General features: G+C 57.8%; 1 protein-coding gene across 1 annotated transcript; it reads left to right on the top strand.

Moving 5' to 3' along the window:
- Positions 1-2,641: 2,641 nt before the first annotated feature.
- CD40LG (CD40 ligand) lies at positions 2,642-12,952 on the top strand. Its single transcript, XM_026082732.1, has 6 exons — positions 2,642-6,827; positions 8,564-8,701; positions 9,573-9,618; positions 9,777-9,824; positions 10,055-10,117; positions 11,983-12,952. Exons 1-6 carry the CDS (start codon positions 6,672-6,674, stop codon positions 12,348-12,350), a joined length of 819 nt encoding a protein of 272 aa, XP_025938517.1. The 5' UTR covers positions 2,642-6,671; the 3' UTR covers positions 12,351-12,952.
- The last annotated feature ends 549 nt before the right edge of the window (positions 12,953-13,501 follow it).

The raw sequence follows: 13,501 nt of genomic DNA on the forward strand, positions 1-13,501 counted from the left end.
GAGAGAAGAGTGATTTGCATGAATATTGCTTGCAGAGGGGGAGTGCGGTACTAGAGGATCACTTAATGCAGGCGAGAAAGGCTGAAGATTAAATCTGTGGCTGCCAGTTTAACCATGGTAGAGTCTCCAGCTCTTGATTGATAGTTTCGAATCCATGTTCCAGGCATGCAGCCCTGGTTGTGAACTCGTGCAAGGGACTCGCCTCCATGCCCAGGGGCCGGGGGGACAGGGGAGAGGGGAAAGGCCGAGCTAATTCTTTGCTGGCTTCTGGTTTTAAGCTGAGCAAAGCTCTGAAATTGCAAAGGGCATTTAAAGACCCTCCTCTGCCAGCCAGGGATTTGTTTCATAGACATCAGACTGGGGAAAATAGTTCTTGCTTTCGTGTGCGCAGGCACCTCACTGCCTTCTTCCGTCACTGTCGCCCTGGGGGCAAAGGCTCTCCCCCCCCTTCAGCTCTGCGGCGGCTCCAGCGTCTGCTGACCCAAGGCTTTGCTGGAGAAAAGGAGTCGTCTGCCAAAGCCTAAGGGCCAAATCCTGCAAACGGCTCCCAGCGACAGTCGGGCAGAGCGGTCTCACATGCGAGGCGGGAGCATTTCCAGCGGAGGGGCCGGCCGGGCTGCAGGCACGCCACCTCCCTGCTTTCAGGCCCGCACCCGGCAAAACGACGGGGCTGCGGAGCAGGCGGCGGAGGCAGCCGGGTGGGAGGCGCGGGGCGCCCGGCGAAATGCAGCTTCACTGCGTGGCGTCTCGCCCGCCTCCTGCAGGAGGTTCTGCCCCCATCCTGGGGGTCCCATCCCGCCCGGCGCTGCACCGAGCATCGTCCCTGAACCTCACCCAGCGGCTGCGACACCCTCCTTAGGGAAAAACAGGACCTGCTGGCGTTCCTCACCCACGCGGCCAGGAGGCGAGGGGCAGGCGGCCCGGCCGCGGGGAGACRGCTCCGGTCCACGCCGTGCCGGCCTCCGGGCGCCCCCGGGGCAGCCGCGGGCATGTCGCCCCTCCGGAGGCTCTTGTTTTGTTTGCGAGTCCCACGCGGATGCCGAGGGCAGAGTCATGCCTGCGTTTCGGTCCCGTAGCGCCGGGGCGGGAGGGGGAGGAAGAGGCGACGCACCGGCGCTGCCGGGACCCTCCCCACCCACCGCGGCGCGGTGCGCCGTAGGAGGCGGCCGCCGGCCCCGCGGCCTCCCGCGCCTTCTGCTCTTCGCCGCTCCTTTGGCGACATGAAAGGGCAGAGCCTCGCCGGTGCCTCCGCGGCCGGCTGGCGGGCGCGCGCGGCGCTCCTGCCTCCCGCTCTCTTCCGCTCTGACTCACGCGGCAGGGGCTTGTTTGGCCGYGCCGCGGGGCTCCCCGCGCCGGGAGCTATTTTTAGGAAGCCGGGAGCGGTAGGCGCAGCCGGCGCAGCGAGAAGTTTCTAGTGCGATTTGTGGTTTCGCAGGTTCGGTAAGGTTCAGCGTGAGCAGCGAGAGGCGAAGAGCTCTCCCGCGGCGCGGCCAAGCTGGCGGCGCAGTCCAGATGTGCGGCCCAGATGTGGCGCAAGAGCCCGGCGCCCTTTGGGGCCCCCCGAGGCATCCCTAGGGGCCTGTTTCTCCACTCTTCATCCGGCTGGATCCCGCTGGGAAGGGCTGGCTCGGGGGCATCCGTGGGTGGTGTGGCAGGGCTGGGGCATGAGGAAGGATGGAGGGAAGGAGACAGGGTGGGCAGCAGCCCTGGAGGAAGAACAACCATGGACAGCCCCAGAGGGGCAGCAGCATCCCGGCGCCATCTCCATCACCCTTCTCGTATCGCTGTTTGCTGCTCCGTGGGGTGGCGGGGAAGGGGGAGATGTCTCTCTCCGCTCCCCAGCCCGACCTGCCTGTTCACCCCCCCAGGTCCGGCCAAAATAGCAGGGGCCACCTCGGAGCTGGGGGATGGCGTGGAGCCACCAGGCACGGCATGCCGGGAGTGCCGGGACCACGGCCCAGCTCTGCTGCCCGCAGGCGCTCCCAGCAGCAGGGTTTGCAGCTGGCGAGCCCAAGCCCTGGCATGGGAGGGCTTGCTTCATGTCTGCTGGAGACCGAGACTTTTGGTAACCTCCACGCAGGTGTTTCCATGGGTAAGGGACCATTTGTAAAAAGAGTGAGTGGGCTGCAGCCACTACGATAGTGGCTGCTACCACTATTCCCTGGGCTTTTCTTCCAAAAAGAGGTGTGATCATCCCAAGTAGTAACACTTTCTCCTATTCTTGAGGCTGTTTCTTGCCACTCTAGAATCTGAAAGCTTTCTCTAATTAATACCAAGCTAAAAAATGAACAGAAACTGCAATATAACCTTTCTCCGGATGCTGGTGATGTTTGCTGTGGGTTTCTGGCTATATCTGTTCTCTCCTTCTGTCTATTGACAAGGTTAATCCTGGAGACATTAGATCTCCGGGGATACAGGAGAGGGAAAAAAAACTAAAGAAATTACAAAACAAACATGGAAAAGCTCAAATTTCCTTTCTGACCATAGCCCTGTGTTGATGGGACTAATTTAGATCTCATAGGTTCCCTTCTGAATCCCTCCCACGGCATTGTAGGCAAATGCCTTTTGTGACTCAGAATAAAATCTTCTTTCTGAATGTATTGTTCTCAATACCCAACTTTTATTAATTGTAAAGAATATGTGGGATAAGCACATTTTAAATAGCCAGTTACAAAACCGCAGAGAGTACCCAGAAAAATCACTCTCTTTTCATCAGCTTTCACCTTACTGCATTCAGAAATGCTACCGGCGTTTGACAGATCACTGGAGCAGGCAACCGGATATTTTCTTGGTAAACAAAACTCTGAGTGCCGAGTGCAGTGGAGACAATTTGCTGATCAGCGGAAATACCGCAACTAGGTCAATAGGAATGCAAGCGATGGATCACATTTTCCCATCGTCTCACCCGGCGGTTATCTGGCTGTAGGAACCATGCCACTTTCGGTTCACAAGCGGCTGGTACAGCTATGTTTAGAGGACTGAACCCTCTGAACATAGCTGTAACCCTGCTGCTTTCTCAGTGGTGGGCTCATGCTGAGCAGACTTCACCTTCCCTGGGAAACGTCATGCAGGCAGGCTCTTTGCTCCAGCATCAGGTCCACTTTCCATTCCCTGGCATCTCTCTGGACCATGCCCCTCTTTCCCCAAGGATGTGTCCCCTCTGCTATGCTCCCTCTGGTGTCTACAGCAGCCAAGCGGCCAAGGAGGAGCAATCACAGTGCTGCCTGGACCTGGCATAGGCTAACACAGGTTTTGGCCTTATTAAAGACCTTGAGGACACAGGGTGTCTCTCCCCATTCCCACCATCCCCCACGTGAAACARTGAGACAGGTATCAGAGCACATCCCCAGGGCCACGCGATACCCCCAAGGTCCAACAACGCAGCAAACCCTGCTCTGTCCTCCCAGGCTCTCCAGCATCGGACAGCCAAGGTGACAGGACGGACCGAAGGCTCCTGCCTTCCCCTGCAGCCAGCACCTCTTTGGCGATGTGACACTGTCGGCTCCACTCCTGCTGTGCCCGGCATGGATGAAACCGCCGGAGCGGACACCCAAGGGGTTGCTCCTACGCCAGCTTGCCAGGTCTGTGACAGCCACGAGAGCCAAGGTGCGGGGTGGCGGTGGGCTGGATTGCCAATATGAAGCAACAGTTTCCCRAAGAGGAGCTGTCAGCCGGTCCTCCCGGAGAGGCGCACTGACGTGGCTCTGCCAGGATCCCCCGTGTCATATTTTCCACCCATTTCTCTTCGTCAGGGCGCTAGTGACTAGCAAGTCTCGATTTCCTCATTTTCAGAACAAGCTTGCCAGCCCTCCTGCGAAGTTTTGCATCTGGTATCCAAAATCGGAGCCTTTCCCCATCGAATTCGCCGGCCCCTCCGAGCGGGAGCCCCCAGCTCCGGCCTCCCCGGCAAGGTGCGTGCTATCCAGATAGTGATATGCTAGGGGTTTCCGGTGTTACTTGCAGGTTCTTCTCATTTCAGTGAAACGGAGACGGGTAGCTATCCAGAAGCTGCTTGAAACAAGTTTCATCTGCAGGTGACAGCCAGGGCTTAGGAATATTTGTGCAAAATCTCACTTGCAGTTCTCTACACGACTCATTGCTGCGGTTTCACACATTTCAAGACTACCTTGATACTCAGGATTCGGGGAAGGTACAAAGTGATGACTTCACATGTCATTTTGTTTCTCGTTTAAAGATTTTTCCCTAAATATGACTGTTAAATTTGGAGGAAATGCTGAAGAACCTTGGAAAATGTTGATGATTGCCATCTGGTTAAGCCAGAAGGGCTCAACCAGTCCACTATGGCTTGGAGACCAGGAGATGATGGTGATCTGTGGTGGGGCCCCAGGCCCTGCACATCAGCCTTTGCCGTGTGCGCTGGCTTCGGAGGTGGCCACCACGAACTGGCTTTTTGCCCATGAAGGTGGCAAACTCCCCATGGGAGGGGCAGTGGCTTGGCACCAGGTTTCAGCTCAGATCCGCGTGAGGTGGCCAGGCTTGGTGTTCCCAAAGATGATGCCAGCTGCAGGGTAAAAGGGAACAAAGCCACTGGCTTGGCACTGCCCTCAGGTGGCTCGTTGGCTCATCCCTTGCACGGCGGGTCTGTGAGCTCTGGCCAAGGACCAGGTCCAAAGCCCCGCTGAAACCAAAGGGAGCCCCTTTTGCCACCCAGCACGGGGTGTCTGCAGCACCGTCTGGGACGATGCTCCTGCACGGCTGTGAATCCAGTCCTGTCCTAGAGATCTGGCAGAACCAGGCAGCCCTGGGATAGGGAGACGTGTGGGCTGCGGGCTGTCGCTGGCAGGGCCCTCGGTGGCCACGCCGTCCTCTAGAAAGCCAATGCAACGCTGGGGAGCGCAGCTGTATTCTCCCTGGCCCCGGCGCTGTCAGCCCTGCTCCAAAGCTGCCCCCGGTGCTGGGGAGGCGATGGCCCCAGGGACGGCGAGGGGTGCATGGCCCTGGGGCGCCAGGCAAGGTCTCGGCCTGGGGCCGACCGCTGCCCAGCCACCGAATTGCTGCCAGTGAAGCCCCGGCACTGTCACATGCTTATGGCTTGGGTGCTATATTTAGGAACATGGTGACCTGCCAGGGTCAAATGCTGGCTTGGTTGCAGAGCTGTTTGTGCTTTGCTATCTGCATCTGCAGCTAACAGCGCCCTAACCACACAGGACAGGATGCGAGCGAGTGGGTAGGCAGCAGCAGCAGATGCTAGATTCAATCCTGCAAGGYGCCAAGCAGCCTGACAAAGTGCTGAGTCCCCTCCACTCCCCGGGCTGCCAGCAAGCAGCACCCTGCTCAGTGCCCTGCTACTTCTAGCAGGATCCGACCCTTTATTTGCTTTATGCACATCTGATAAGAGCATTGCCTTTAGCATATCACTTTCAAAACAACTTTACATGACGATTTGATCACTGCCTTTAACACAGAGCCCCGGCCCCCCTTGCAGGCAGCCGGCCTCACGCTGCAGCCGTGCAGCCCTCATCCTCTGCTCCGCAGCAGATGCCCAGATTTGTTCTCTTTCCAGTAGCCTGGAGGATGGGAGATCTGCCCCTTGTTGCAAGCAGTGAGGACCTCTCTGCAGGTACCCAAAATTATTGCATGAGTGCTGCATGGCCAGACAAGTGTCAGATGCCCTGAGGAGCTCTGCATCTGGGCAGACAAGGCACGCGGTGGCAGGATGTTACCTGCCTGGTGCTGGCTGGAGAAGCAGAGGCTCAGTGTCACCATGGGACACAGGGCTGAGGTTGCCCAAAGTTGCATGGAGGTTACTGAGGAGATCAGCAGCTGGCAGGAGTGCCCAGCAGCCCCAAGAGCCCTTTCCATGCCCGTATAAATAGATAGAGTTATACATGTATAAGCAAGGACATGGTCTGAGCATATATGTGCTCTTGCATGCAGGAGCACCTCACTGGGGTACTGGGAAAGCTGCTGAAAATTTGTATCKCCAAACAGAGGGCCAGGAGGCAGCCTCGAGACCCAAAGTCCTGCTGTTTGTCGAGGAGCATGGAGGCTGGGCCCACGCTGGGCTCCCAGGGTCCGTAGAGATGGCCCTTGCTCCAGGAGCATCCCATCTAACCAGGCAGAAACCTCCTGTGCCCTTCACCCATGTAGAGCATGAGGCAAGGCCAGAAGCCAGCACAGCCCACCTGCCTTAGCCAGGCAGCTTAGTTGCAGACTCTTCCTCCTCAGTGAAGGAACTAGAGAGCAAAAAGACTTTCCTCCCCTCTTGAGAAACGACCAGCTTTCCGCATACTTCCTAAGCCCTGGCAGCCCACACTGTGCTTCAGCAGCTCTGCCCGTAGAGTCACGGTCTTCATTTCTTTGAAGACAGTCAGCCGTGAAACATTCATCCACAATAGGAAAAAAAAACACTGGGGTACAGTCTGGAGTGTTTCGAAGGCAAATATGAATATATGGAATAAGAATCTCTAACTGCTTCTGGTAGGACGGTAGGAAAAAGCATGGAAGTGCACAAGAGAAGAAAGTCTAAGCAACCTTTTTTTGTTGTGGGAGACGGTCGTGAACAAACGTACCCACTACGAAGGGTTTTTTCCAGGAAGTGTAGGTTGCTGCAACCTGTATCCCTTGAGTAGCAAGCGCTCACACAACAGTTCTCATGCTACTTGCAAGCAGCACATTTGAAGAGGGAGCCCCAGCAGCCTGCCCGGAGGATGAATGAACCCTACAGCCCCACAGCGCCCAGACCCATGAGCAGCACCTCGCCCAGCACCATGAAAATGTTCATGTGCTTCCTCACAGTATTTATTGTAGCACAGACGATTGGGACTGTACTGTTCTGTTTATATCTTCACATGAAGATGGACAAGGTAAGTGCCGCAGTAGAGCTGGGGCTGCTGGATTGCTAACCTGATTTGCCTTCAGCGCGGAGAGAGCTGCTAAGCAGAAAGATGAAAATGGTGCAAGGCGATGCTGGCCCTGGACTGACACAGGACTGGCACTTACTGCAGCCGTGGTCTTGTTCCTGCTGTAACTTGCTGCTAAGTAAGCTGTGCGCTGATGACGAGAGATTTGTTCCCTCCCTTAACAAAACGGGAATGGATCAATAACGAAGAGCCATTAATAGCAAACCGAGCAGTTGATCTGGCCAGACGCAAGGCAAGGAGAGCATGGCTTAAACACACGTGTGGTTATTTATTTTAGGCTTTTGGGGAACTACATGGTGGTTTTTCTGGTCCTATAGAACTTGGCAGTTCTGTGACACTAAGGGGAAAGGGGTCCAGAAGTGACTTCTTTTAATGTTTTCACGTAATAGTGTTACAGACAACTCACTTCAGATGTTGTCTTTATGCTCCAGGAAGAAAAGAGCAGATCTTGATGCTTCGTCTTTTTTAAAGAGACACTTTATCAGTGATCTTGTTTCACACCTGGGAGAATAATTACCAAAAAATTTAAAACTGAAAAGCTGTTTTAAAGGTTGCCATGACTCCCACTGCACCATGCGACGCTTTTAAGTGTTTACCAAAAACTATTTTCCTCCAAAAAAAAGAAAAGGCTACCACTTAAAGAAACTAAATGTGTATAAAGCCCAGAATGATTTCTCCCTACCGGCTACAAAGATAAAAGGTCTTTAGTACTGTTTTTTAAATGGGGCGTCTCAATTCACACATTGAAATTCAAGTGGGTGACTGCTGAGCTTCAAGGGTGGGCAGCAAACCTGAGCCGGAGCTGCTTAAAGGCAAGCGGAGGGGGCRGAAGGGGGCGCGGAGGGCTGCAGCGTCGGGGTGACGGCGGGGAGCAGAGGAGCCAAACGGGGCTGTGCCGTGCCGCGACAGCTGCCCTTCGGAGCGGCGGGAGACGAGRAGTGGAGCCCCGGGCAGCAGGAGGATTTCGGAGCATGGAGGGCTGCCAGACCCGGCCCTCGGTGCCCAGCGCTGCCCGGGTCCAGCTCTCGGCCAGCCCGGGGCTCTGGGTCCTCGCATCCCCCTGCATTGCTTCTTATTGCTCAGATAAATGTTAGGTTTTTTTAAAAAACACGAGTGTCATTTCAAAAATCAGACCTTTTTAAAAAAATTTCAATTCTTTTTTCAGCATTCTGATTTTTTTTCTAATCCTTTTTTGTTTTTTTTTAATTTGAAACTCTTGGCAGGGTTCAGCCCCAAGTCCTTGGTCAGTTTGGCCTCTTAGAAACTTTTTGCTGTCAATAAACTCACTACCAAAAAGCAGCGCAGGTCTGGCCAGGACAGCCATGAGGGCTCCCCAGTGCCCCCGTCCGTAAAAACTGCCGGGCAAACTTTTTCCACCTGCCCTTTGGAGACGGTCGAGGGGAAAATTTGATGAAGGAGGTGATAGAAAACGGGTCTGGCCGGGATCCGGAGGGATCCTCTTGCGCGCTGTGCCACGCCGGGACTGGCCCTGGGGGCGCAGCTCCCGCGGTGCCGCTCGCGCCCCCGGCGCGCCTGGCGCTGGCGCTGGCGAGCTGGCGCTGAGCTCTGCCGGCTGCTTTTTGCCGCTGGAGGGAATACAGCCCGGCTGCGACCCCGGCTCTGCGCCCTCCCCCGTAACACCCCGCTTACCTACCCGCTCTCCTTTCCCTCGCTGGCAGATGGAAGAGGCGTTGAGCTTAAACGAAGATTACGTCTTCCTGCGGAAAGTACAGAAATGTCAGACGGCAGAAGGTCAGAAATCGACCTTGTTGGACTGTGATAAGATTTTAAGAGGCTTCCAGGATCTCCAGTGCAAGGTAGAGGCTCTTGGAGGGCTGAAGACCCTGCTGGCGGTGGAGGGGGRCTCCTGGCACACTCCCCCCCCGCCGCCCAAAGCTTTATTTAACACCACGGGTGTCCTTTTTTYGTTTTTCTCCTCAAAACGCTCTCGGCAAGAGCGTGCACGGGCAGTGCCCGTCCAGGGGCCGTGCACCCGGATGGACAGCGCTGCAGCCCGGGGCAGCAGCTCCCGGGGAGAGCGGGCAGCGCAGGCAGCTGCCGGCAGACCCCGGCTCTGCCCCGGTCCCGGCTGGGAAACGTCGCTATTCTGCCATCCGGCGCCCTGCTCGGAGCCTCTGCCGGGCGGGCGCGAGGACGCGTGACGTCCGTGCATGCTAACAGCGCCTGGCGCTAAGCCCCGGCGGAGCCGTTGGTGCCGGGTTGGCAGCGGCACCCGGCCGGCAGCGGCAGATTTTGGGACGGGCCCATCGCGGCCGTCCCGAACGGCGCCGGGCTGCGCGGCAGGGCCGGGCGCAGCTCGCCGGGGAGCACGTGCGGCCTCGCGGCGTCGCTCCCCGGCGTGGCGTTTAAATGGCCTGAAAAGGGGGTTCCTCTTCGTGGGTTTTCAAAGAACCTTTCCCCGTCACAGCGTTTGAGTCGCGTAAAACCGAAGAGCAGAAGCCCTTCAAGGGCGCTGCTGGGGGCTCGGCAGGCCAGGCCGCGCCGCGTGCGGTGCTGCGGGAGCTGCCGGAGGGGCTCRGAGGGCTCAGGTACCCGCTGCCACCCGCCGGCAGGGCTGCGGGGGCCAGAGCATCCTTTGCGCAGAGGCTTTGAAACCTCTTGATCTGTATATCTTAAATCTTAAAAAAATAATAACAATTTTTTTGCTTTCTTTTGCTGCCGTTGCAGGACGGGGGAGCGAGCAAGGAGCGCCCCAAGTTCGAGATGCAGAAAGGTGAGCTTCCCGCGGCGCTCGCGGATGGGCAGGGCGCGGGGCCGGCAGAGCTGGGCGCTGGGCACGGCGCTCCGGGGGCTGGCTGCTCCCGGTGCCGCTCTGCCCAAAGCCGGCGAAAACGAATCCAAGACTAAATCCCCGGCCTTTTCCCGTTGCAGGCCATGAGCACTCCCACTCGAAGGGCAAGAACGAGACGGCGGTGGCAGGTGAGGCRCGGGGCCRGCGCGGCTGCTCCCGCGGCGGGGAYGATGCTGCACGCTCTCCTCCGCCCGGGAATCCCGCTCCYGGGCGGATTGGGTGYTGGGGCTGAGCAGAGCCAGATCCTGCCTCGCTTGGGGGGGGCTTGGAGACTGTCTGAGCTGGATTTGGCGCATAGGGAAGCAGCAAGGCTGGGGGACGGCACGGCACGACTAACAGCGGCCTTTTCCCCTTGCAGCGGAGAGGAGGCAGCCGATCGCAGCCCACCTGGCGGGGGCCAAGAGCAGCAAGGCCATCTCAGGTACGATGCGCCCACTCGGCGCTGCGGCCAGGCCCGTCGGTACGGTGAAAAACGCTTCTGTTTGGAGTTAAGGGAGCCAAGCTCTCGTTTTTCTCTTGGATTCAGAACAAACCACCTTTGCTCGCCCGGCCGCATCACGCCAGCGCGGCTGCTGCCGGAGGGCTCTGGGGGCCTTCGGACAGCCCTCRCCTGGACCGTCCCCCGCGCGGCCGGTGCACGAGCCGGGAGGGCCAGCTGTCTCACGGCTGGTTTTGGACAACATTTTAACCAGAAAAATTGTGCAGGTGCAGAGTGGTGGAAGACTCTTGCTGTCAGCTGGGACAGGCCAGGTTCAGGGCTGAAAGAGTCCAGGCTAATTTGTCAGGGAAAAATACTTCCTAGGAGGAAAACACAGAGCGCGGCTGGTCCTCTGGGCCCTCCCTGCTCTGACCCTCTGGCCTGCAATGGTTCTGGTAGCGATACGGGCTCCTGGCGAGTTCACAGCCATCGCGGTGCCCGCAGAGATAGCTCCAAGCTGATTCTGGCAAGTTGCACTTGTGGTCTGGGTAGGTTTGCGAAAAGCGTGCAGGTCTTGCCCGCCTTTGCACGCGTGCAACTCGCTGCGCAGCCGAGCTTGCGCTGGTGGATCCGTCCSCCGGTGCAGCCTCCACCAGCCCGCRAGAGCCAGGATTGCCAAAGAGAGTGAGAGTTTGCAGGGCCAGGCGCTCAATCTGCTAAGGATTTCTCAATCTGAGCACGTTCGATTTAGTTCTGGAGTAACTGCCAGTAATTCGCAACTGCTCTTTCCATCTCTGACGCAGCAATTCACCCAGAGCTCAGTCTACCTGTGGAAAGCTTAGTCTTAGATAAGATCAAAGCGAGAAACTCGCTGCATTTTAAAACTCCCTGCTTAAGCATTTGTTGAGGTTATAAAGCAGAGACCAAAAGGCTGCCTGGAGCGCRAGGCTCGGCGGCCGGGGCCGGAGGAAACGTCACGGTGGGACGCGGCTGCGTTAGCGGCCCCAGGGCAGGGAATGGGGCTCAGCCCTGCGTCCTGTCGGCACGGGCTTCGCCGTGGCTTTCCTCGCCCTTGCTGCTCTTGGACGGGTCTCTCCGGACCGGGGCAGGCGGAGGTGCAAAATCCTTCAAGGTCTTGGCCAAGCTCAGCCCCAGGGCCACGGTTTTTGGCTTCTGTACCTGACCGATCCGTAGTGCCTCCAGCGGGCGTTGCGGTTCATGAGTGGCTCTGATGGCACAGCTAGCGCCCCGGAGCTACGGCAGGAGGTCGGGACGCACACGGGGCACCGGCTTCGCGTAGGCGGTGCTCCCGGCGGCCGCCTTTGCCATGCAAAACCCCTCGCGGGCTGCACGCTGCCAGGGACCGTGGCGGCGCCGCACCGAAACCGTGGGATGCTTGTTTTCGTGCTTCCTCCGTGAAGTCTCACCTTCTCCAGGAGCTGGCGGGGGCCGAGTGGAGGAGGGACTGCAGAGGAAGTGCGGCACCCGGCYTGGAAACAACCGCGTGCCCTGGGATGGGTGCATGGGAATACAGGGACCGGCRGGTGTTTTGGGAGGGCTCAGAGGCCGCGCCACCGAAAGCCATGGGCAGGGCAGCCCGGGGGGCAGGTCTGGGGCGTTCGGCCCCCGGTGGCGACTGCTTGCGGTCCTCYGCCCTGAGCATTTCCAGTGAAGAAACCCCAGCGCTCCCCTGCTCCCTCAGCCAGGGCAGCGGCGTGCGCCAGGCCAGCAGCCAGAAACGCCGGGTTAAAGCGGTCCTGGCCTCGGGCAGGGGGACGGAGGCTGCGATGCTGAGCGTGGGGCGAGCGGTCCCTGCCGGGCTGGTTTTCTGCTTCTCCCGGCTCACCGGCGATGTTTTCCCTCCGCAGTTTTAGAGTGGAGGACAACGGGATACGCGCCCATGAACAGCCTGATCTCCTACCAGGACGGGAAACTGAAGGTGGAAAAAGCAGGGCTCTACTACATCTACTCACAAGTCAGCTTCTGCACCAACGCGAAGGCTTCGGCACCGTTCACCCTCTATATTTATTTGTACCTCCCCATGGAAGACGACCGGCTCCTGCTGAAGGGCCTGGACACGCACAGCACGTCGAGGGCTGTCTGCGACTTCCAGTCCATCCGGGAGGGCGGCGTGTTCGAACTGCGGGAGGGCGACATGGTCTTTGTTAACGTGACAGACTCAACGCTAGTGAACTACAGCCCCGGCAGCACCTACTTCGGCATCTTCAAGCTGTAGCGGGGAGGCCCGCCCCGGCTTTGCGGAGCAAAGGGCCTTTCCCTCTTTCCCCTATTTATGTTCCTCTGCATCTTTATTGTCTCGTTTCTTAATTTGTATATTTTGTTATTTATTAATGAGGGCCTGGGGGCCCCCAGAACACAAATGGAACAAAGTTTGAAGGTGTCGTTGTTTGCACTTTGCTTTTTCCGTTGCCCATGGTTTTGTATGTGCTGGTGTCAGGGTGCCTGAATCCTCCACGCCATGGGTGGCCCCATGTGCCGGGCAGGGTGGATGTCCTGATTGCATCACATGAGCTTTATTTAGCAAACGAACCCCACAAGGGTTTCTTTCCTCATAACGTAGGACGTCTCAGGGCACTCCAGATAAGCTAGATTCAAGCTATACATATCTTCTGTATCAATCTGCTTGCTAAACTACAACGGAAAAACATTAAAAGGCTTAGGAACGTCTCCTCTAAAGGAATCAATCAGCAAAATGCTGTCCTTACGTGGTAACTGCTGGTGATGCATCGTTGCCATCCCAACTGTCTACTCGACCTTGAGAACCCCATTTTTTTTCCACCCGTTCCTCTCTGCAGAGCTCAGCCAGCCTCCTTGCCACGCGTGGTGCTGACTCGGCCCAGCTCACACTGGCTGCGTTCACCTTGCAGCAGAGGGGCAAGTGGTGGCCGCCAGGTGCCTGCTGATTTCAGACCAGAGCTTTGGTGAGGCACCGGCGGTGCTCAGCTCTCGGTGAACCGAATCCGCTGGCGAGACCTCCTCCTCCCATCTCTGCAGGGAGAGGACCCTCTGCCTGTGGATCGTTTCACTCCCCTGTGGAAGGGCCACCACCATCAAGTCTGGACCTCTTCTGGGGCTGGTTCACTCAGGAGAAATGGGAAAGCACCGTGCTGGGTCAGGAACAACCACTCTTTTCTAGCCCTCCAAGATGTATGTGCAGAGCATCTTCTGGCTGTCCTCACTGAGGACATATCCATGTTGGCATGGTTTCCTAGAGCTTCAGGAGAGCAGCGCTGTGCATATGGGCCAGGTCCCGTCTTGGGCAGGGGTGACCCAGGCACTGCCGCACGCCGGCAGGCTCCCTGCCCCTCATCCCCCCGGCTCGGCAGGCAGGGAGGATGCACTGGGCCATAGCAGAGCTTGAGGATA

This window comes from Apteryx rowi, unplaced genomic scaffold (assembly GCF_003343035.1).
Source record: "Apteryx rowi isolate R43461 unplaced genomic scaffold, aptRow1 scaffold_59, whole genome shotgun sequence".
NCBI lineage: Eukaryota > Metazoa > Chordata > Aves > Apterygiformes > Apterygidae > Apteryx > Apteryx rowi.